General features: G+C 45.5%; 1 protein-coding gene across 1 annotated transcript in view; it reads right to left on the bottom strand.

Moving 5' to 3' along the window:
* Positions 1-555: 555 nt before the first annotated feature.
* Positions 556-23,796, bottom strand: part of HEBP1 (heme binding protein 1) — a 37,453-nt gene continuing 14,212 nt past the window's right edge. The window contains exons 2-4 of the mRNA XM_086401946.1: positions 16,368-16,506; positions 13,555-13,735; positions 556-1,157 (exon numbers count right to left, since the gene is read on the bottom strand). Coding sequence (XP_086258072.1) covers positions 980-1,157; positions 13,555-13,735; positions 16,368-16,506 — 498 coding nt within the window. The 3' untranslated portion in view covers positions 556-979. The remainder of the gene's footprint in view (positions 1,158-13,554; positions 13,736-16,367; positions 16,507-23,796) is intronic.

Here is a 23,796-nt window from a genome sequence, read left to right as displayed (position 1 = left end):
TGATAATTCTATTTTTAGCTTTCTGAGCAACCTCCTTACTGTTCTCCATGGTGGGTGCACAAACTTACTTTCCCACCAACAGTGTAGGAGGGTTCCCTTTTCTCCACACCCTCTCCAGACTTTGTTATTTATAGGCTTTTTACTGATGGCCATTCTGACCTGTGTGGTACCTCACTGTAGTTCTGACCTGCATTTCTCTAATAATTAGTGACGTTGGACATCTTCACATGTGCCTACTGGCCATCTGTATTTCTTCTTTGGAGAAATGTCTATAGGTCTTCCATCCATTTTTCGATTGCTTTACTAGTCCATAGGTTGACAATCAGCCACCTTGGTCTCTGTCCTATTTTTCACTATTTAATCCAGAATGAAGATAAACAATTAATATTTCCTCGGCTCCTGTCCCTGTCTTTTCTTAATTCACTGTTTGACATCCCATTACCTGTGTCCTCACCATGGGGCAGGAGACTGAAAGTCCTCCCTTCGTCATCTGATGATGCTCCACTGTTTGGGGTTTTTGGGGATAGAAGAGAAAGTGACTAAACAACAACAGGATTTGTTTCAGCTGTTTAAAGTCAAAGATCTTTATTTTTGGCTTCTTTTTAAAGAAAGCTCTTCTAAGAATTACATATGAAAGATCACGCGTAAATCACACTTCTTCGTGGATTAATAAAAATACAGTTGTAAATATCTGTTTTTAGGGGATCCAGAGAGCTGGAAAAATGCTGCTGGGTTTTTCTGGCCTACCACTGAATTGTCTATCAGTCAATTAGAAGGACGCATGTGTATCGTGGGTACGTTATTTCCCACCAAGAGAAACAGAGCCTCAGCATCTGGACCATGCTTATCTCAGGAAATTGGCAGTGACTGGCTCTGAAGGGAAGTTGGTTCTGTTGGAGCGGCACGGGGGCGCTGCTTCTTCCCAGGGAAAGTGGGCACAGATGCAGACCCCCGCGGAGCTTGGGGCACAGCCAGTGACTCATTCACTGCTCTTCACCAGCCAGACCTCGTTGCGACGTCCGTAGGGCTTCATGGGAGGGTCATACCCAGTGCAGAAGTAGAAGTCAGTCTGGTACTTGGCTGTGCTCTCCAGGGCGGACCGCAGCTGGGCGGCTTGGGCAGCGTAATCAGCTGCCTTAGCATAACCACCAAACTGCCTGGGGACACAGAGCAAGTTGCAGGTTAAGAAAGGGCAGAGTCTCAGAGAGAGGGGGGATTTTTTTCCAAAAAAGTCACTCATCACTCTTATTTACAACAAGCAGGCTCTAGTGGTAAGATTTCACATCTGCCCCTTTCTACTGGGGTGGACTGAAGCTCACTGAGCCTCAGAGCATCCTGTGTAAAATTCGGGTGCATGCGTGCTAAGTCACTGTAGTCATGTCCAACTCTCTGCAACCCCATGGACTGTAGCCCGCCAGGCTCCTCTGTCCACGAGATTTCCCAGCAAGAATACTGGAGTGGTTGCTATTTCTTCCTCCAGGGGATCTTCCAGACCCAGGGATTGAACCTGAGTCTCTTATGTCTCCTGCACTGGCAAGCGTGTTCTTTACCACTAGGGCCACCTGAGAACCCAAAATTGGGGTATGTTTCCTTTTCCTTTCAATTAATTATGAACATTAACTACAATCACGGGTATAAAAAAACTAACGCAGAACCTGAAACACAGTACCACCGGCCCTCTCTATTGGTGGGTTCTGGGCCTGCAGACTCAATTAACAGCAGACTGAAAATATTTAGGGGAAAAAAAAACCTTCCAGAAAGTTTCAAAAAGCAAAACTTTAAATTTGCCACCTGCCACCAACTATTTGGTGACTCAGTGGTAAAGAATCCCTGACTGAGCAACTTCACTTTCATGCATTGGAGAAGGAAATGGCAACCCACTCCAGTGTTCTTGCCTGGAGAATCCCAGGGACAGGGGAGCCTGGTGGGCTGCCGTCTATGGGGTCGCACAGAGTCGGACACGACTGAAGTGACTTAGCAGCAGCAATGCAGGAGACTCAGGAGACAAGGGTTTGATCCCTAGGCCGGGAAGATCCCCTGGAGGAGGAAGTGGCAATCCATTCCAGTATTCTTGCCTGGAGAATCCCATGGACAGAGGAGCCTGGTGGGCTACAGTCTGTCCATAGGTTCACAAAGAGTCAGACACAACTGAGTGAGCACAATGACACATATCAACTATTTACATAGCATTTATAGTGATAGGTATTCTAAGTAATCTAGAGATGATTTACAGTATACAGAAGGATTATATACCATTTTATATAAGGGGCTCGAGCATCCTTGGATTTTGGTAATGGCGGGGTTCCTGGAACCAGTACTGTACTAAAGGCGAGCTTCCCTTCCCTTCCTGAAATTTCCCCGAGATGGGAGGCCAACTTTTCCCAAGGCCAAGCCTTCATTGTTTTCTCTAGCTCCCTCTGCTGCCCCAGCTGCCTCTCTGTCTCCAGCTGGGATGGGGGTGGGTGGAGAGGTGGAGGGGATGGGGGAGGACCAGGGTTGTTAGGGTGGAGATGGAGCACTGGTTTCTCACACATCCCAGCTGGGACAAGTAGCAGCTTTGTTAAAATACAGAGCAGCCAAAGACAGGGACCCGAGGAAGCCCTGGGAGGGCTCCAAGACAAGCTTGAAGCACCTGCCAAGAAATCACTTGTAATAAATCGCTGCATACATGCATGCTAAGTTGTTCAGTCATGTCTGACTCTGCGACCTCATGGACTGTAGCCCACCAAGCTCCTCTCTGTCCATGAGATTCTCCAGGCAAGAATACTGAAATGGGCTGCCATACTCTCCTTTAGGGGATCTTTCTGACACCCCTGTCTTTCACATCTATTACATTGGCAGGTGGGTTCTTTACCACTAGCGCCACCTGGGAAGCCCAATAAATCCTTGTGCTTGTGTGTGTTAGTTGCTCAGTCATGTCTGGCTCTTTGCGACTCCATGGACTGTAGCCCACCAGGCTCCTCTGTCTACGGAATTCTCCAGGCAAGCATACTAAAGCGGGTTGCCGTTTTCTATTCCAGGGGATCTTCCCAACCCAGGGATAGAACCTGGGTCTCCTGCATTGCAGAGATTCTTTGCCATCTGAGCTACCAGGGAAGATTCAATGAACCCCTTCTCCTGCTCAAATCAGGAAAGCCTTCGTTTTCTAAGTAAAGAGAATTTTCCTAAATCAGGCATTTCTCTTGATGGCAGAAGGTGGAGACAGAGAAACAATAAAGCTCGTCTTTTCAAGACTATGACTCTTTCCTTACATCACTGCCTCTGCTCCAAAAATTCATCCTGCGACCTCCCCTAAATATATCATTCTAAATCTGGGCTGCACTAAAATCTTTATTAGAGTCAAGGACATCCCCATTTCTAATGAGCTTTATGACTCAAAGGTCTGAATCCACACCAAGCCAAGATTCAGCCAAATGCATTATTTTTGGTGGGGTTCTCTGACTCACGCTTTGCTCTTTTATGAGTGGTTAGTCAGGCTTGCTAAGCATTCAGCACGTACATCACAGGGCTACTGATCTGCAAATACCCAGGATTTCATCTTGAAGGAGCTGGTTCCAGTGTCTAGATAACAGCTATAGAACACAGGGCTGAGACCAATTTGGGAGACATGATGGTTAGTTCTTCAAGTCTATGCAAGAGTGTAAGACTGACGGAGAAAGGTGAGTTCTAGCTTCACCGAGGCTCTAGTGAGATAAAACTGGATGAGGAGACAGAGGGTGAATATTAAGGATGTACTGGTTTGGCAATAAAAGCCCGTAAGATGTTCGGCTTATTTTCAAAGAATGTCTATAGATTAAGGACCACCTGTCTGCAACCAATCAAATGCTGAATGGGGCGGGGGGCAGGAATTTAGTGCCTCTGCAGCCCCCTCTCACATATTGATACTGTTTTCTATGAAAATGGACGATGTTGGCTCTTTAAGCTACTGGTTTCTAGAAACATCCAAAGCAGTGGTTTGTCCTCAACCTTTTTCATTCATCAGCTGGAGGCAAAATGGATAGTTGTGGGCTCACATCTTAGCTCTGCTATTGTCTGTCAGCTCCTGGTCTTGGGCAAGTGCTTTAATGTCTCTAGCCTTCTGGTCCTTCAACTGCTCAGTAGGGATGAGGGCGTCAATCTCAGAAAACTGTTGTGAAGATGACAGACGAGAAAACCCTGCAAACGACTCAGCCTCATGCCCATCACAGAGGAAACTCACAGCAAACGGCAGGTACTGTTGTCATTGGACTTTATAGTCCGCTCAGAACAGTTGTTCAATTCCCTGACTCCCAAGGTGAGGGACAGGATGGCAACTGAAAGTAAGATCCAGAACCCAGGGCCTAATAATGAAGACCTGGCTCAAATGACAATCTCATTTTCTCAGTGAGGTCTCCTCTCAAAATGCTTTTTATCGTCTAATAGCACTCCCCTTCCCCATTCTTCCCTTACCCTTCCTCCCTGTTTCTTTCTTCCTTCTCTCCTATCCTTTTCTTTATTCAGCACTTCTCACCTTCTAACATATTGAATACTATATAATTTATTCTAACATGCTATATAAATTATTCATTGTTTACAGTCTGAGTTCCGTGGTAGGGAGACTCACGCCCCGTGAGGGCAGTGATCCTGGTCATTCTTTGTCCACCAGCATATTCTGACCTAACACATATATTAGACCCCTTGGCTAAATGAACAATTTTGCGATAAACAATCAAAGTTGCTGTTTTTGAGGGCACTGAATCTGTTGGCCTCCATATTCACTAACTCGTAGAATAAAATCTGGAGCACCTACTAAGGGCACAGTGGTGGGAATGCAAAGCAAGTGGACTGACTAGGGTCATGTTGAAGGTCATGCTAAGGACTCTGAGGCTGACCTTAGATACAAAGATGGACTCAGGAAGGTGTTTTAAAGTTAAGGGACTAGTGACTTCCCTGATGGTCCAGTGGTTAAGAATTGTGCTTCCACTGCAGGGGCACGGGTTCGATCCCTGGTCAGTGAACTAAACTGCATGCCACAACATGTGGCACCCCCCCGCCCCATGCCATTATCAGACTGTAGTTTGAAGAGACCCCTCTGGAGGTGGTAGAGGGATGGAGAAGGGAGACATGGAGGCTAGGAACAGCCAAATGTGAGACAATGAAAGCCTGGACAAAGGCAAGTCTGGGAGGTGAGCTGGAGGGTAGGGAGGCCAGGGTGAAGGGTGGGGAGAAGGGAGGATTCTTGAGGGCTTCCAGTTAAGTCTCTGAATGGAAACATGCCGCCAAGCAGAAGAGGGATTCTGAAGAGTCCCTTTGGAGAGGAGGGGTGGGTGGGTTCACCATCTGGTTTGGGACATGTTGATATAAAGGTGTCTCTTATGAATGAACCACATTCATGCAACAGTCACTGTGCCCCTAAGCACATGGAGGGCATTGCGAAATCTCAGCCTCTGGAAAGAACTGGAGTCAGAGAAACAACTGGGGAAAAAGACGGGTCCAGTAACAGACACCTGGGCGTCACCCGTGAGTGAGTGCTGGCTGTGGTCATGGCCAAGAGGCAGACGAGGCCAGGTGGTGAGCAAACAGGCACGCTGTTCTTGGGAATCCTAATCCCCAGGTGGTGGGAGGAAGATGAGGACTCAGAAAAGGCCACTGAGAAGGAGCCGTCTGAGTACAGGGAGACCCAGCAGAGTGATGTGGAGAACGTCATCATTCAGGGATTCTTTCATTCATCACCAGAACAAAAACCCTTGACTCTTGATATTTATTCTCAGGCCGACTGAGACGCTCATAACGAGGATGAAAATTTCCCTATTGCTTCATCAAGGAAACAAACAAAGCTGGGTGAGCTGCAGAAAGATCCATGTGTATTCCCTGCCTTCAGTCTAACCATCCCTCCCAAACCTCCATCACAGAACCGCACGAATAAGCCAGGACACCAAACCCTTCCAGGCTCAGGGCCCCAAGATGTGAAGGAGGCCCAGCTCTGGCTGCCTCATCCTCAGAGCTCAGCTTCCACGCTGCACTTGGAAGATAACCATGTGGTGCCCCATACTCCAAGGCCACAGGCATGTTTGCACCTGTTGCGGAATGCTTGTAAGCTCTTTGAGCTCCTCAAAAGAAAGAAATGAGAAGTCTGTACATTAGACTGTATACAAGTCTGTTAACAAGAGTCTAAATCTCCATCTTCAAAGCTGCTCACCTCCAGGGCTGTCTTTTTTATCTTATTCAACGTCAGAGTTCAGTATTCCCGAGAATTTGGTTGCCATGGGAACTGAGAAAGAAAACACACACCCTGGATTCCAGAAATACAAAAGGAACTGACTAAAAGTTCCGGAAGAGTTGGGGTGGAGGGGGATGATGAAGGCGGGCTAGCAGATAGAAGCTCTGGTCCAAAGTTCAAAAAATGATCAAGCGTTATCTTTCAGGGAGTGCAATAAGGAAGAGGAGAAATGGAATGACTCTGAGCCTGACCATTTGGTCTAGAACTTTTGCAATCTACAGGTCAGCACAGATTTGCGGAGAGTCTGCTATGCAGGAAGCTCCTGTGCTACGCAAAAGAAGCCTAAGACAAAGAGCTGATAATCCCATGTCAATGGGAAAGATGCATAACACCATATGGCATTCCACTTAATTGGATGGAACCAGGCTTAACAAGTTGAGCATCACTGAGCAGGAAACACACGCTTGACAACAGAGAGTTGTAAAGATGATGGGGAAGTCTTTCTGCCCTGGCAAGGTCCAACTGTACTGGTCAGGACAGAAACACAAAAATTATGCAGGGCAGGAGAAAAGATTAGGCTAGAGGTACATACGGAACACTCTCGGGGCAAAGAACAAGGAATGATTGGTTCCGACTTAGAACGTGAAGGGGAGGAGGCTAAGGAGGATGTGACATCAAGCTGTTATTGCTGGAGCATCTCTTGTGTTGCTGGCAATGAACAGAACCAAAATTCTTGCCTCACAGAGCTGCCAATGAACAGAGACTGGGGAGGGGCTGAGAGGTGCTGGGTGAGTGAGTGAAGGTCTGGTCGTGGATGTTGTATGTGTGTGTTTAGGTGGGCTTTGGGAGGTGGGGATGGGATGCTCTGAGGCCAGGTGGAACCCTGGAGTGGGGCTGTGTTGTAGAGGACAGCATAAACCACGACAAGGCTCTTTACTCGGTAGGATTCACTGCTTGGTGGAACCTTTGGGGACCCAACCCAAAGCCTATCCCTCTCCCGTCTGGTTTTACCACTACCCCGGGCTCGGTCCCAACCTCGGGATGTGCCTCAGGCAGAGGCAGGCGAGGCCCACAACCAGAGTCGAACAGAAGGGGGCAGAGTGCCATCGGTGGTCCTTAGCTTTAGGGCTGGAGGAGACAGAGGGGCAGGTCAGAAGGGGCAGAAGTGGAAGAGCTAGAAATGCTCAAGAGGCCTTGCAACAGTTCAGGCAAGAGATGATGAAGACCGTGGTCATAAGGATGGAGGGGCACGCACAGCAGGGGGTGACGAGGACTGAGCCAGCAACTGATGTGGAAGACGGAGGAGTCAGGATGGATCTGAACGGGATGGGAGGATGCAGGGGACCTCTAGGAAGGCAGAAGGCAGAACTCAGAACACAGTGGGAGGGAATCTGAGTTCCACTGGGGCATGTGGATTTGGGGGCTTCCCAGGTGGCACTGGTGGTAAAGAACCTGGCTGCCAATGCAGGAGAAGTAAGAGACACAGGTTCGATCCCTGGGTGAAGATCCCCTGGAGGAGGGCACGGCAACCCACTCCAGAGTTCTTGTCTGGAGAATCAATAGATAGAGGAGCCTGGAGGGCTATAGTCCTTTGGGTTGAAAAGAGTCAGAAGCGACTGAAGCAACTGAACACAGCACATAAAGCACAGAGGTCTACTTGGCGATAGGAAACCTGGGACAAAAGACAGCAGCGCTGGCCCTGCTGATTTGGGTTCATCCACCTGGAAATGAATGACCGAAGCCCCTTGTAAGCACCATTTGTAAAAGACCAGAGGAACAGCTGTTGACTCTTAATTCCTCATAGATGTCTATTCATTTAAAAAGCATTTGCTTTTTAACACATACTACTAATCAATGGACATCACAAGGTCACAAAACAGGAAGACTGAGTTGAGGATGCACTGTGTATCTGAAGGGTTTCCTGGGTGGCACCAGTGGTATAGAACCCGCCTGCCCGATGCAGGAGCGATCCCTCCTGTGAGGAGGGCATGGCAATCCACTTCAGTATTCTTGCCTAGAGAACCCCATGGACAGAGGAGCCTGACAGGCTATAGTTCACAGGGTTGCAAAGAATCTGACATGACTGAAGTGAGTTGGCACCCATGTGTATTTGAAACAGTACTTGTGCCTTCGCTATGTCATTAACTGCCTTCCACAGAAAGGTACTTTTAAATGCACACTTGACTATGCAGTGACACCAAGTGGCAAGTGGAGGAATGATCAGATACTAAAAGCATCAAAGATAAAGTCAAAGTGTTAGTTGCTCAGCCGTGTCCCACTCTGCGACCCCATGGACTGTAGCCTGCCAGGTTCCTCTGTCCATGGAATTTTCCAGGCAAAAATACTGCACTGGGGTGCCATTCCCTTCTTCAGGACATCTTCCCGACCCAGGGACTGAAATCCAAGAAAGCCTATCAGAGATAATAACAGGTTAAAAAAAAATTCACCAAGCTATGTTAGACACTCCCCTCTGTTTAGGAGAAGAGAAAAGATCCTTTAAATTGCAGTAAAGGAAACTTCCACAGACCTGGCTTGAAAATTACCTTTTAAAGAGTCCCTTTTCACCATAGGGTAGCAGGGTTCCTTGGCAAAATGGCTAATTTCAGCTCTAGAGCAAGAAACGTTAAGATGTGCTTAAAATATCTTGTCCTACCAATAACCAAGGAAGCTAATGGAGATTACCAGGGTCATGTCAAAAGGACCAAGAAACCAATTTGAAGAGGCTCTCACTGGCCAAAGATGGGACAATTTGAGCATCAATGAGAATAATAACTGCAAAGAATTGAAACACATCAATTATGTGTGAATTCATATATTTATATTGATAATCAGAAAACAGAGATCAACACTATCTCCCCTTTAGAGGATGTTAAGAAAAGAAGTCATTATTCTGGAAACTGATAAAGAGAAGGCATCAAGCTAAAGAGAAGGTATCTGGCCTTTTCTCTGTGACTCTGTCTTAGGGAAACCAAACAATAGTTGAGGGAAGATTCTCTTTACCAAAGTATTCTGGCTGATAAGGGGCTTCCCTGGTGGCTCAGTTGATAAGGAATCCACTTGCAATACAGAAAACTTGGGTTTGATCCCTGGGTTGGGAAGATCCCCTGGAGTAGAAATGGCAACCCACTCTAGTGTTCTCGCCTGGGAAATCCCATGGACAGAGGAGCCTGGAGGGATACAGTCCACCGGGTCACAAAGAGTCAGACATGACTGAGTGACTTAACACTTTCACTTTCCTTTCACTCTCAGGGCCTACCCTATATGTACTAGACAACGGTGAGAGTGAGCGCCTACCTAAATTTTGCATAACAGGCACCCCGCTTCCCCATCTTACTCCCGGCCCTGTGAAAAGAGAGTCCTGACAATCTGTAAATAGAGTTTGCTTTCTCTGCAGCCTATGCAGTGGAGGCTGGAAAGTTGGAATGAGGACTGCAGTGGGAGTTGGAGGTTCCAGTTCAGCTGTCCAGCTGCAGTGCACACATTGTCCTCTGGGGGCCTCTGTGTCACCCAGTCTAGGACTGCCCAGAGCAGCCAAGCTTACGTTCTCAGCATTAGTGTACGGAGGAGCCTGGTAGGCTGCAGTCCATGGGGTTGCAAAGAGTCAGACACGACTGAGCGACTTCAGTTTCACTTTTCACTTTCATGCATCAGAGAAGGAATTAGCAACCCACTCCAGTGTTCTTGCCTGGAGGATCCCAGGGATGGGGGAGCCTTGTGGGCTGTCGTCTATGGGGTCGCACAGAGTCGGACACGACTGAAGCGACTTAGCAGCAGCAGCAGCAGTGTTGAAAGCTGCACCCTTCTGGGTGCAGCTGGAGCAGGGCAGATAAAAAGTAACTAAGTTTGGAGACCTGAGGAGTGGACAAAAACTGTCTGGTGGGAGATTATTTGTATATTTTTCATGAGGTTGTTCTAGAGCAGAACCCTGGCGAAGCTCCTGGTCTCATTCGTCTGTCCATGGTTTCACACCTGTCACACAGGAGGATTTTAGCAAATGGGAAGTCACTGATTATCCCGAAGAGACCTGACCTCTTAGGAGAGGCTGAGGCCTGAAGAACAAAATTAGGAAAACACGTGCGCCTGTTGTTTTCTACAGTCAAGGGACCTGGACCCCACGTGAGGCCCTGGAAATAGGACTAGAACAACAGGATGCACATGTGCCCTGCTAAAAGTCCTCAGACCATGAATAACACTCCCTGCCCTTCTGGCATTCAAGGGGAATGTGGGGAATTCAAGGGGAATACCTGCTCCACAGGTATTCATGACCCCAAACTACAGACTGACCTAGATATTCTGATTCTCCCAGAATTCCGCTGTGGCTAATGCAGGTGTCCAGCTTCAGCTGGGGTTGGGAGAATATTCTCTACATCCAAATCAATTTGGCAACAGGCAAAGGCATTTATCTGGGCTTCCCAGGTGGCACAGTGGTGAAGAATCTGTCTGCTGATGCAGGAGACACAAGAGACATGGCTTTGATCCCTGGGTTAGGAAGAACCCCTGGAGAAGAAAATGGCAACCCACTCCAGAATTCTTGCCTGGGAAATTCCACGAACAGAGGAGCCTCGTGGGCTATAGTCCATGGAGTTATAAAGAGTCAGACACAACTGAGCAACTGAGCACACACACAGCACATAAAGGCGTTTACTTAGAAACAATGCAAATGTTTGTGTGCTGCAGGCTGAAGAAATTCTGAGAGAAACTGTTAGTACTCAGTATTTCTTACTTAATTCATCAATGAGTTTAGAAAGAGAAGTTAGAAAGAGAAGTTAAGAAACAACCCCATTTACAATTGCATCAAAAAGAACAAAACACCCAGGAATAAATTTCAGCAAGGAAGTGAAAGATTTTTACACCCAAAACTATAAAGCATTAATGGAAAATCTGGAGAAGACAAAAAGAAATTAAAAGATTCCAGGCTCATGGATTAGAACTAATATTGTTCAAGTGTCCATACAACTCAAAGCAATCTACAGATTAAATGCAATCCCTATAAAAATTCCAAGGGAATTTTTTTTTTAAACAGAAATAAATCTTAAAATTTGTATGGAACCACAAAAGACCTTGAATCTGGAGAAGGAAGAACAAAGATGAAGGCATAACATTTCCTGCTTTCAAGCTATATTACAAAGCTATCATAATCAAAACAGTATGATACTGACATAAAAACAGATGCATAGATCAATGGACCAGAACAGAACGCCCCAGAAGAAACCCATGCATATATGGCCAACTAATTTTTAACAAAAGAGCTGAGAATGTACAACGGGGAAAGGATAGTCTTTTCAATAAATGGTGCTGGGAAAACTGGACAGTCAAATACAAAATATTGAAATTGGACCACAAATTTTTTTTTTTTTAACTTTCGCCCACACTGTGTGGCGTGTGGAATCTTAGTTTCCCCACCAGGGATCACACCCATGTTTCCTGCAATGGAAGCATTGAGACTTAACCAATGGACCACCAGGCAAGTCCCTGGACTACTATACACAAAAACCAACTCAAAGTGGATAAAAGACTTGAACATAAGACCTGAAACTGTAAAATTCCTAGAAGAAACCATAGAGGGTAGCCTCCTTGACACCAGTCTTGACAATGATTTTTTTTTTTTTTTGTATTTGACACCAAAAACACAGGCAACAAAAGCAAAACTAAACAAGTGAGACGACATCAAACTAAAAAGCTTCTGCACAGCAAAGGAAAAAGGCAAACTGTTCAATGGGAGAGACTATTTGCAAATCATATATATGTAATGGGTTAATAGCCAATATATGTTAAAAACTCCTATTACTTGACTAAAAAACTCTAAACAATCTAATTAAAAAAATGGGCAGAGGATTTGAATAGATATTTTTCCAAAGAAGACATAGAAATGGGCAAAAGGTATATAATAAGGTGTTCATCATCACTAGTCAGCAGGGGAATGCAAATCAAAGCCACAACGAAATGTCACTTCACACTTGTTAGAATGGCTACTATGAAAAAGACAAGAAGTAACAAGTGTGGAGAAAAGGGAATCCTTGTGTAAAGCTGGTGGGAATGTAAACTGGTGCAGCCATTATGGAAAACAGTATGGAAGTTCCTCAAACAAATTAGAAATAGAACCACATGATCGAGCAATTCCACTTCTGGGTATATATCTGAAGGAAATGAAACCATGAACTTGAAGAGACAGTGGCACTCCTATGTTCATAGGAGTGCCAATCTACCAACAGCCAAGATATAGAAATAACCCGAGTCCACAGACAGATGAATGGATAAAGATGTGGAATATACGTACAATGAAATATCATTCAGCCATAGAAAGAAGGAAATCTTGCCATCTGTGATGACATGGATTAACTTTGAAGGCATCATGCTAAATGAAATAGGACAGACAGAGATAGGGGAATACTGTATTATCTCACTTACATGTGGAATTTAAAAAAAAAATCTGAACTCATAGATACACAGAACAGACTGGTGGTTGCCAGAGGGTGGGGAGGTGAGGGGGTGGGAGATATGGGTAAAGGTGGTCAAAAGGTAGAAACACCCTGCTATAAGATAAATTAGCTCTGGGGATGTAATGTATAGTAAAGTGACTAGAGCTAACAACACTGTCTGTTGCACTACATATTTGAAAGTTACTAAGAGAGTGGATCTTCGGAGATGGCAATGCACCCCACTCCAGTACTCTTGCCTGGAAAATCCCATGGACGGGGGAGCCTGGTAGGCTGCAGTCCATGGGGTCACGAACAGTCAGACACGACTGAGCGTCTGACTTTCACTTCACTTTCACTTTTCACTTTCATGCACTGGAGAAGGAAATGGCAATCCACTCCAGTGTTCTTGCCTGGAGAATCCCAGGGACAGGGGAGCCTGGTGGGCTTCCCATCTATGGGGTCGCACAGAGTCGGACACAACTGAAGTGACTTAGCAGCAGCAGCAGCAGCATTCTGAAATTGGGCTTCCCAGGTGAGATTAATGGTAAAGAATCCACCTGGCAATGCAGGATATGTAAGAGACAAAGGTTTTATTCCTGGGTCAGGAAGATTCCCTGGAGGGGGAGCCTGGTGGGCTGCTGTCTCTGGGGTCACACAGAGTTGGACACGACTGAAGTGACTTAGCAGCAGCAGCAAGAAAATGGATCTTAAGATTTCTCATCTCAGGAAAAAAATTTGGAATTTTGTCAAATGAAAGATGTTAACTTCCATTGGTAATCATTTCATAAATATGTAATCAAAGCATTATGCTGTACACTTTAATGCAACATTATATATCAATTACAGCTCAAAACTGGAAAAAAATAATTTAAATGCAAATGTTCATGGCAGATGATTCAAGAAGTGATTATGGAAATCACGTACTACCCTTGGATGCCCAAAGAATTGTCTTCTTACGTGGAATAGACAGTGATGCCTTCCCTGTCTTCGATCTTAATGCTGTCATCGCTGGGAGCTGGCGGGTCGCTTTGAAACTTGTTTGGAATCCGGAACCAGACTTTTAATTTCTTCTGTAGGTCCCCATCGTCACTGGGGAACACAGCAAAGGAAATAGGAACTGTCATCCCCATTCCGAGTCCTGAAAACACAAAACCCCACAGAGAGACATGGGTGTTAGAGACAGAACCTGCTGAGGCCCATGGACCACCTGCTGGTCTCATTCTTCTTTCAAGACAATATTTGTTGTTCTTGAAATTTATAATAGGCATTTAAGGCATTAGCATGTATCACCACATACATATAAAGTACCTCTTAATTGTACATACTAGAGGTAGGAAGATAGTGATTCAAACTTGTCCAGAAAAAATTATTTAGCAATATATATTAAGACTATAAATATATCAGTACCCAATTACTTCCCAGGTGGTACAGTGGTAAAGAATCCACCTGCCAATGCAGGAGATGCATGTTTGACCCCTGGGTTGGGAAGATACCCTGGAGAAGGTACCTGGAGAAGATACCCCGGCAGCCCAATCCAATATTCTTGTCTGGGAAATCCCATGGACAGAGGATCCTGGTGGGCTACAGTCCATGGGGTCGCAAAAGAGTCAGACACAACTTAGCAACTAAATAACAACAGAGTACATCCTGTCTAATTGCTGATTTTATCTTTAAATTTTATTTAATTTTTCATTTTTGGCTGTGTTGGGTCTTCACCACCGTGCACGGGCTTTCTCTAGTTGCAGAGAGTCGGGGCTGCTCTCTAGTGGGGGCTACTTCTCTAGTTGCAGAGAGTCGGGGCTGTTCTCTAGAGGCGATGCTTGGGCTTCTCATTGCAGTGGCTTCTTTTGTGGCCGAGCCTGGGATCTGGGCACACGAGCTGCAGCAGCTGTGGTGCATGGGCTTAGTTGCCCCACGGAACCCCACTTGCCTGCATTGGCAAGCGGATTCTTAACCACTATACTACCAGAGAAGTCATAATTGTTGATTTTAATGAAATAATCTAAAATATGAAAAAGGCTATTTAGGGAATAGGATTTTCCTTTCAGCAGAATTTATAATTGTTAAAAATTTAGATATGTTCAAAAGAGGAATATGTTTAAGTAAATTATAGGCACATGATGCAATATGATTTAGCTATGAATAGTCATGCTTAGGACTAGTTAGCTACAATGGAAAATAATTATGAAATAAGGAACAGAAACAGGATATATTGCACAAACCCTACGATTACATATTGTGTGTGAGTTGCTCAGTCATGCCCAACTCTTTTCAACTCCATGAACTGTAGCCCATCAGGTTCCTCTGTCTATGGAATTCTCCAGACAAGCATACTGGAGTGAGTTGCTATTTTCTACTCCAGGGGATCTTCCCGACCCAGGGATTGAACCTGGGTCTCCTGCATTGTGGGCAGATTCTTTACCATCTGAGCCACCAAGGAAGATACTATTATGATTACATTTTAAAAACCTATTATAAAGCCCTAAAAATACACTCAAATATGACAATGATTACATTAGAAAAGATGGACTGGGGTGCTGTTTTGTTATTTTCAAAAATGTTTGGTGAGTTTATAATTTTTACACATATTTTCTTCCGAGGAAAATTTATGACAGTGCTAAGAAAGGAAAAGACTTCTTCGTGACCTCCTACTGGGTGACTTATGTCCGAAGCCTGATTTCTTTGGTTCTAGCAAATATTACTAAGCTTGATACAAGCTTCTTTCTCATTTATCAACTTGAGATATATCCTAAATATTAAATACATTTTTTTTTCATCTTGTATACTGAACCATTTTGGGTTTGTACTGATTCTAAAGTGCAGGCCAAGTTAGAGAACTTAAGAGTTAAATGAAAAGTTGCTCAGTCGTGTCCGACTCTTTGTGACCCCATGGACTATACAGTCCATGGAATTCTCCAGGCCAGAATACTTGAGTGGGTAGTCTTTTCCTTCTCCAGGGGATCTTCCCAACCCAGGGATTGAACCTAGTCTCCCAGATTGTGGGTGGATTCTTTACCAGCTGAGCCACAAGGGAAGCCCTTAAGTGTTAAAGTCCTATTTAAATATGGTTTATATAAAACAGGTATACTGAAACTTCAGGCCTCTCATTTTATCACAAAAACAGGGAGGCAGCCAGCATGAACTACCAAGTCTTATTATTAGACCAAGCCACGTGGCTTGCAGGATCCTAGCTCCCTGACCAGGGATCAGATCTTGGACCCCAGCAGTGAGAGCACTGAGTACTAACCACTGGACTGCCAGGGAATCCCCATGGACTGTCAAGTGTTTCAGAAGGGGACTAAGAACTCTCAGGCGCTTTATTTGCCAGAACACAGCCAGGGACCAGCCACACTCATCACTCACTGATCTTCAGAACCCCGTAGAATCTGAGCTACTAGGGGCTGATGAGATTTTTGGCCTGGGGGCAGAGGTCTCGAGTCAGAGGCGGGCTTTGTTCTGTGGCCTGGCTTACCGCGGACACACCTTTCCCAGTTTACCAATCCACAGATAAGCACTGCAAGGCGAAAAAATAACAAATGGACGAACAAACGAAGCCTGTGTCTTCAGACCCGGGAGAGAAGCATGAACTCAGTGCTCCTGAGCGGGCATGACGTCAGTGGGTCTCCCCAGAGCCCCCCTGCCCACACAGAACAGCAAGGTCACAGGACACTGAAACAGGCATCTTGGGTCCCTTCCTGTGCTTTCCATCGATGACGTGAGACTGCAGCACTGGCCTGGGTGACCAGAGCCCATCCTCCAGGGACACTCACCCTTATCATTGGAGCCTCCCACATACTTCATGACTTTCGGCATTGCCTCCCTCAGAGCCTCATCCACAGGCTTATCTGTCACTTCCACTGTGGCAAACTTCCCGCCTTCACAGGCCCTCTCCTCGTAGAAGACATCTCCCTGGAGGCAGAGAAGGCACAGCACTGAAGAGGTGGAAGGTAGCAACCTGTGATGACTTTCAAAGTGTTAGTCACTTAACACAAAGAGTAGTGTCCGACTCTTTGTGACCCAGTGGACTGTAGCCTCTGTCCACGGAATCCTCCAGACAAGAAAACTGGTGTGGGCAGCCATTTCTTTCTCCAGGGGATCTTCCTGACTCAGAGATCGATCCTAGGTCTCCCACATTGCAGGCAGATTCTTTACCATCTGAGCCACCAGGGAAGCCCCTACAAGCAGTGAAAGTCCAGCTACAAGAGGCACAGACTGCTAAGGAACTTGCCATAATGAGCCTAACTCTGGTGACAGTGGAAGAGACAGGCCGGAGTATGAAGGCCCAGAAGAAATAGACTCTGAGAGTTCTTACAGACCTACAGACGGCAGAGAGGGGACTGGTGCCAAGGAGGAAGGATTTGGGAGGGAGTGACAGGGCAGCCGATGGCTCAGGGGCACAGGGGTGTCGCTTAGTGAGACGGGCTGGGAAGAGGAGTCACGTCTGGGAGTAGTGTGAACTGAATTACTCTGATTCTTCTTGAATTACAGCCCTGCTACTAGATTGAGGCTAGTCTTGGGGCCTCAGAGTTTTGTGGGATTGGCGTTGTATTGGTTTGTTTCACCCTTTGCCATATTGTAAAGCAGTGCCTTCAAACTTAACAAGAAAATCAAAATCCAGAACAAGAAATATTTTTTACATCATGCCTTATCAAGAACATGAAACAACTTCATATAATCAACATTCTCAGAGAAATAATAGAAGATATTACATCCCAAACTACCCAGAACAGCCCCAGAATGCTGTAAAAACCGAATGGTCTGAGATCAAAGAGCTCTGGGAAATTAAAAATATAACAGAGGTGAAAAAATTCGGTAGAAAGGTTGGAAGATAAAATTGAAGTAAATATTTTAGAAAGTCAAGTAAAAAGGCAAAGATGTAGAAAACAGAAAAGGAAAAGGATCAAGCCAAGAGATCCAACATCTGAATAATGAGAGATCTAGGAAAAGAGAGGACTTCCCAGGTGGCTCAGGAGTAAAGAATCTGCCGACCAATGCAGGAGACACAGGAGATCAGGATTTAATCTCTGGGCTGGGATGATCCCTGGAGGAGGAAATGGCAACCCACTCCAGTTTTCTTGCCGGGATAATTCCATGAACAGAGGAGCCTGGCATGCAACAGTCCACGGGGTCACAAATAGTTGGATATGAATACGCATGCACACAGGAAAAGAGAACACAAAATGGCAAAGGAAACAAACAACTACAATGACAATCCCACAAAACTCTGAGGCCCCAAGATAAGCCTCAATCTAGTAGAAGGACTTCACACTTTTCACTTTCATGCATTGGAAGAGGAAATGGCAACCCACTCCAGAATTCTTGCCTGGAGAATCCCAGGGACGGGGGAGCCTGGTGGGCTGCCGTCTATGGGGTCGCACAGAGTCGGACACGACTGAAGCGACTTAGCAGCAGCAGCAGCAGTAGCAGGACTGCCTTTCAAGAAGAATCAGAGTAGTTCTGTTCACACTGTACTCCCAGTCATGACTCCTCTTCCCAGCCTAGCTCACTAAGCACAACCCCTGAGAAATCAGCCGCACTGCCACTTCCCCTTCAAAACTTCCTCCTTGGCAGTGATCTCCTCCTGCATTGAGTCTCTGTGCTAATGTCGTTATCTTTACCCTACAGACCCACACAGCTCTCCTCCAGGCCTCTTCCTCTTCCTTGCCCTTTGACGTCTCATTATGATATTGGGCTTCCCTGGTGGCTCAACTGGTAAAGAACGTGCCTGCCAATGCAGGAGACATAAGACATCCGTTCAACCCTTCGGTTGGGAAGATCCTCTGGAGAAGGGAATGGCAACCCACTCCAGCATTCTTGCCTGCAGAATCCCATGGACAGAAGAGCCTGGAGGGCTACAGTCCATGGGGATGCAAAGAGTTAGACATGACCGAGCACACACACACAAACACGATATAATTTTGCATTCCCGAACATATAGTAAAGCAGTGCTTTCAAACTTAAAAAAAACCCACAATCCAGAATAAGAAATACATTTTCACATCATGCCCTATCATGGACACACATGTCTGAAGCAAAGTTTCACAAAATAACACTTTACCCTTATGGATTGGATGCATGATGACACATGCCTTTTCTTTTTTTAATTGGACTATAGTCAACTTACAATGTTGTGTTAGTTTCAAGTGTACAGCAAAATGATTCAGACACACACACACACACACACATATATATCCTTTTTCGACACTGAAATCAGATTCATTATATTCTTTGCAGCCAAAGATGGAGAAACTCTATACAGTCAGCAAAAACAAGACCGGGAAATGATTGTGGCTCAGATCATGAACTCCTTATTGCCAAACTCAGACTGAAATTGAAGAAAGTGGAGAAAACCACTAGACCATTCAGGCATGACCTAAAACAAATCTCATGACTATACAGTGGAAATGAGAAATAGATTTGGGACTAGATCTGATAGATAGAGTGCCTGATGAACTATGGACTGAGGTTCATGACACTGTACAGGAGACAGGGATCAAGACCATCCCCATGGAAAAGAAATGCAAAAAAGCAAAAGGGCTGTCTGAGGAGGCCTTACAAATAGCTGTGAAAGGAAGGGAAGTGAAAAGCAAAGGAGAAAAGGAAAGATATAAGCAGCTGAATGCAGAGTTCCAAAGAATGGCAAGGAGAGATAAGAAACCCTTCCTCAGTGATCAATGCAAAGGAATAGAGGAAAACAATAGAATGGGAAAGACTAGAGATCTCTTCAAGAAAATTAGAGATACCAAGGGAACATTTCATGCAAAGATGGGCACCATAAAGGACAGAAATGGTAGGGACCTAACAGAAGCAGAAGATATTAAGAAGAGGTGGCAAGAATACACAGAAGAACTGTACAAAAAAGATCTTCATGACCCAGATAACCATGATGGTGTGATCACTCACCTAGAGAGCCAGACATCCTGGAATGTGAAGTCAAGTGGGCCCTAGGAAGCATCACTACGAACAAAGCTAGTGGAGGTGATGGAATTCCAGTTGAGCTATTTCAAATTCTGAAAGATGATGCTGTGAAAGTGCTGCACTCAATATGCCAGCAAATTTGGAAAACTCAGCAGTGTCCACAGGACTGGAAAAAGTCAGTTTTCATTCCAATCCCAAAGAAAGGCAATGCCAAAGAATGCTCAAACTACCACACAATTGCACTCATCTCACACGCTAGTAAAGTGATGATTAAAATTCTCCAAGCCAGGCTTCAGCAATACGTGATCCGTGAACTTCCAGATGTTCAAGCTGGTTTTAGAAAAGGCAGAGGAACCAGAGATCAAACTGCCAACATCCGCTGGATCATCAAAAAAGCAAGAGAGTTCCAGAAAAACATCTATTTCTGCTTTATTGACTATGCCAAAGCCTTTGACTGTGTGGATCACAATAAACTGTGGAAAATTCTGAAAGAGATGGGAATACCAGACCATCTGACCTGCCTCCTGAGAAATCTGTATGCAGGTCAGGAAGCAACAGTTAGAACTGGACATGGAACAACAGACCGGTTCCAAACAGGAAAAGGAGTGCGTCAAAGCTGTATATTGTCACCCTGCTTATTTAACTTACATGCAGAGTACATCATGAGAAACCCTGGGCTGGAGGAAGCACAAGCTGGAATCAAGATTGCTGGGAGAAACATCAATAACCTCAGATATGCAGATGACACCACCCTTATGGCAGAAAGTGAAGAAGAACTTAAGAGCCTCTTGATGAAAGTGAAAGAGGAGAGTGAAAAGTTGGCTTAAAGCTCAACATTCAGAAAACTAAGATCATGGCATCTGGTCCCATCACTTCATGGGAAATAGATGGGGAAACAGTGGAAACAGTGGCTGACTATTTTTCTGGGCTCCAAAATCATTGCAGATGGTGACTGCAGCCATGAAATTAAAAGACGCTTACTCCTTGGAAGGAAAGTTATGACCAACCTAGACGGCATATTAAAAAGCAGAGACGTTACTTTGCCAACAAAGGTCCGTCTAGTCAAGGCTATGGTTTTTCCAGTGGTCATGTATGGATGTGAGAGTTGGATTATAAAGAAAGATGAGCGCAGAAGAATTGATGCTTTTGAACTGTGGTGTTGGAGAAAACTTGAGAGTCCCTTGGACTGCAAGGAGATCCAACCAGTCCATCCTAAAGGAGATCAGTCCTGAGTGTTCATTGGAAGGACTGATGTTGAAGCTGAAACTCCAGTACTTTGGCCACCTGATTAGAAGAACTGACTCATGGGAAAAGACCCTGATGCTGGGAAAGATTGAGGGCAGGAGGTGAAGGGGACGACAGAGGATGAGATGGTTGGATGGCATCACTGACTCGATGGACATGGGTTTGGGTGGACTCCAGGAGTTGGTGATGGACAGGGAGGCCTGGCGTGCCGGTTCATGGGGTCGAAAAGAGTCAGACATGACTTAGTGACTGAACAACAAAAACATACAGCTGCTAAGTGTTTGAAACTAGGAACCAGAATTTAAAGCCCCAGACTCTGGTCAAGGGGCTTCCCTAATAGCTCAGTTGGTAAAGGATCTGCCTGCAATACAGGAGACCCCAGTACAATTCCTGGGTTGGGAAGATCCACTGGAGAAGGGAAAGGCTACCCACTCCAATATTCGGGCCTAGAGAATTCCATGGATTGTATAGTCCATGGGGTCACAAAGAGTCAGACATGACTGAGTGACTTTCACTCAGTGGTCTAACACTTGTCACAAGGCTGTATGCTCCATGGGGGATGAAGTGAGTGTTTTTCAGCCTCTCTGTTTAGGTACAGAGGTAGGTATTTCTGACCGACATTTGTAGGCCTGTGTCAAACTCAGATCAAGGACATCAAAAGTCATTCAATGCAGTTCCTTCTCTTGCAAATGGAGAAACCAATGACCAGCTCTCTCCGGTAAGAGCTGGAAGTGTGCTTACAAATCCAGCAGTTCATTTGCCTCTTATTACAAGCAAGCAGTCCACTGTATAGTTGGACAAACAGGTCCGGAGCTCAGCCAGGGCCTGGTTCAGTTGGGACGCATCAGCAGAGGGGTAACCAAAGCTGTGAATGAGGTTGTGTTGCCCAGGGAACATATACTTGTGCTGCTGTGTGCTCAGTCGTGTCTGACTCTATACAACCCCAAGGACTGCAGTCCTCCAGGATCCTCTGTCCATGGGATTCTCCAGGCAAGAACACTGGAGTGGGTTGCCATGTGCTCCTCCAGATCTTCCTGACCCAAAGATCGAATCCAAGTCTCCCGAGTCTCCTGCACTGCAGGCAGATTCTTTGCCACCTGCACCACCTGGGAAGCCCCAGGGAAGTATACAGAGCATTCTATATAAATTAATCATGTTCATGAATCCCCCACCTAAAAGCTGGCATTCACCAAGCTCTTTCCTGTGATGGCTCAGGCACCACTGAGTGTCTACCTACCTCACCAGCAATGCTAGAGCACCTCCTCATTGGCCTTCTGCTATTTTTGTCAATGTCTTGGTCATTCCTACAGAGCCTCTGTACCCGCCTCTCCCTCTGCCTGGCGGATTCCCTTCCTTTCTCTGCGTGATGAACTCCTACTCATCCAACAGGTCTCAACCTAAAAAGTCACTTCCTCAGAGAGGATCCCAGTTTAAAACAGGTGCCCCATGATATTTTGCCTTTTGTTCTTGGAGTTCTCACGGCAAGAATACTGGAGTGGTTCTCCTTTTACACCTCCAGTGGACCGTGTTTTTTCAGAACTCTTCATTATGACCTGTCTGTCTTGGGTGGCCCTGTACAGCATGGCTCATAGCTTCACTGAGTTATGCAAGCCCCTTCGCCATAACAAGGCTCTGATCCCTGAAGGGGATTCATCTCACTGAAAAAGACCCTGATGTTGAGAAAGACTGAGGGCAAAGCAGAAGGTGGCGACAGAGGATGAGATGGTTAGTTGGAATCAATGACTCAATGGACATGAATCTGAGCAAACTCTGGGAGATGGTGAAGGACAGGGAAGCCTGGCGTGCTGCAGGCCGTGGGGTCACAAAGAGTCCAACATGACTTGGCAACTGAGCAACACTGGAATATAATTACAGTGGAAATTGTAATGGAATAATAACATGTTTAATTTCTACTGGCAACCATAAGCCCCATGGGGTCAGGGACTGTCTGCATTGTTTACCACTGTTATCTCTCAGTATCAAGGACCGTGTCTTTAATATATAGCAGGGTCTCTATACGGATTTGTGGACAAGGAGGCTGTGGGGGGGTGAAACCTGGCTTTACTCTAATGACAAGGAATTCGGCAACCATAGATGGCTGGAGAGAGGAGCACTTAGCCTAACTATATGTGTCTTGGAAGAAGGCTGCATCACACTGTCTGAAGGAGGTTCTCCAACAGGTACCCCCTGTTTTCACAGCATCCGTGTCTACAACTTCTCACCTGAACTGCTGGATCACTACGAAAATTCAGGTTTGAGAGATAGATATTGTCCAACTATTCTGGTTCTCCAGGGAGCTGAATTTAAATAGGTTCTCTCTATTTCTGCAGAAAATAAAGCACCTAATTTAACACTGTTAGCACATTTGATTCTTCAAATTTAACACCTTCAGTGCATTTCCTTGCTACATGGAACAAAATAATGACCCTTCCTGGCCCCACATTCAGCTAGCTCATGCTCCCAGTTACTAGATGAGGATTTCAGCCAGTGGCCACAAACACCAGTTTTCAACATTCAGTGGGAACCACAGTCAAGTCCCAGACAGACATGTTGAAAGAATGCCTTTGCAAGGCTGGTTTTTCCCCTTGCCACTTTGTCAGGGAATGTTTAACAGGAGGATTCCTACGTGCTGTTTCTCATAAATCCTCTGTTCCTTATCAGTTTCTGTTGTCAGAAACTAGTGGAACAGCAAGCTGCTCCCAGGACTGAGGTCATTATGTGTGACAGGCCTGAATCTCCTTCAGTAAACATTCTCTTTACGACAAAACTGCTTAGTCTCGATCCCCTTTCTTGAGATATAGATTGTCTCCTGACCTTGTGACCATTATTAATCCCTTGTTCCCTTGGTAATGGTTGCTATATGTTTGGTTTTCTGATCTTTATCATTGTGGAAAGAAATTTCTTGAACAACAGCCTATATATACTCACAGAAAGATCATTAAAGCACCTTTGCTCCATCAGAGTTTGGGTCCCCGTGTCTTTCTTTCTTTCTTCCCCTCTCTCTCTCTCCCTCCCTCCGGCTCTCTTTTACTTTCT

This window comes from Bos grunniens, chromosome 5 (genome assembly GCF_055505025.1).
Source record: "Bos grunniens cultivar Pamir isolate PY7600 chromosome 5, Bosgru_T2T1.0, whole genome shotgun sequence".
Taxonomy (NCBI): Eukaryota; Metazoa; Chordata; class Mammalia; order Artiodactyla; family Bovidae; genus Bos; species Bos grunniens.
This window is presented reverse-complemented; position numbering and strand designations above follow the sequence as displayed.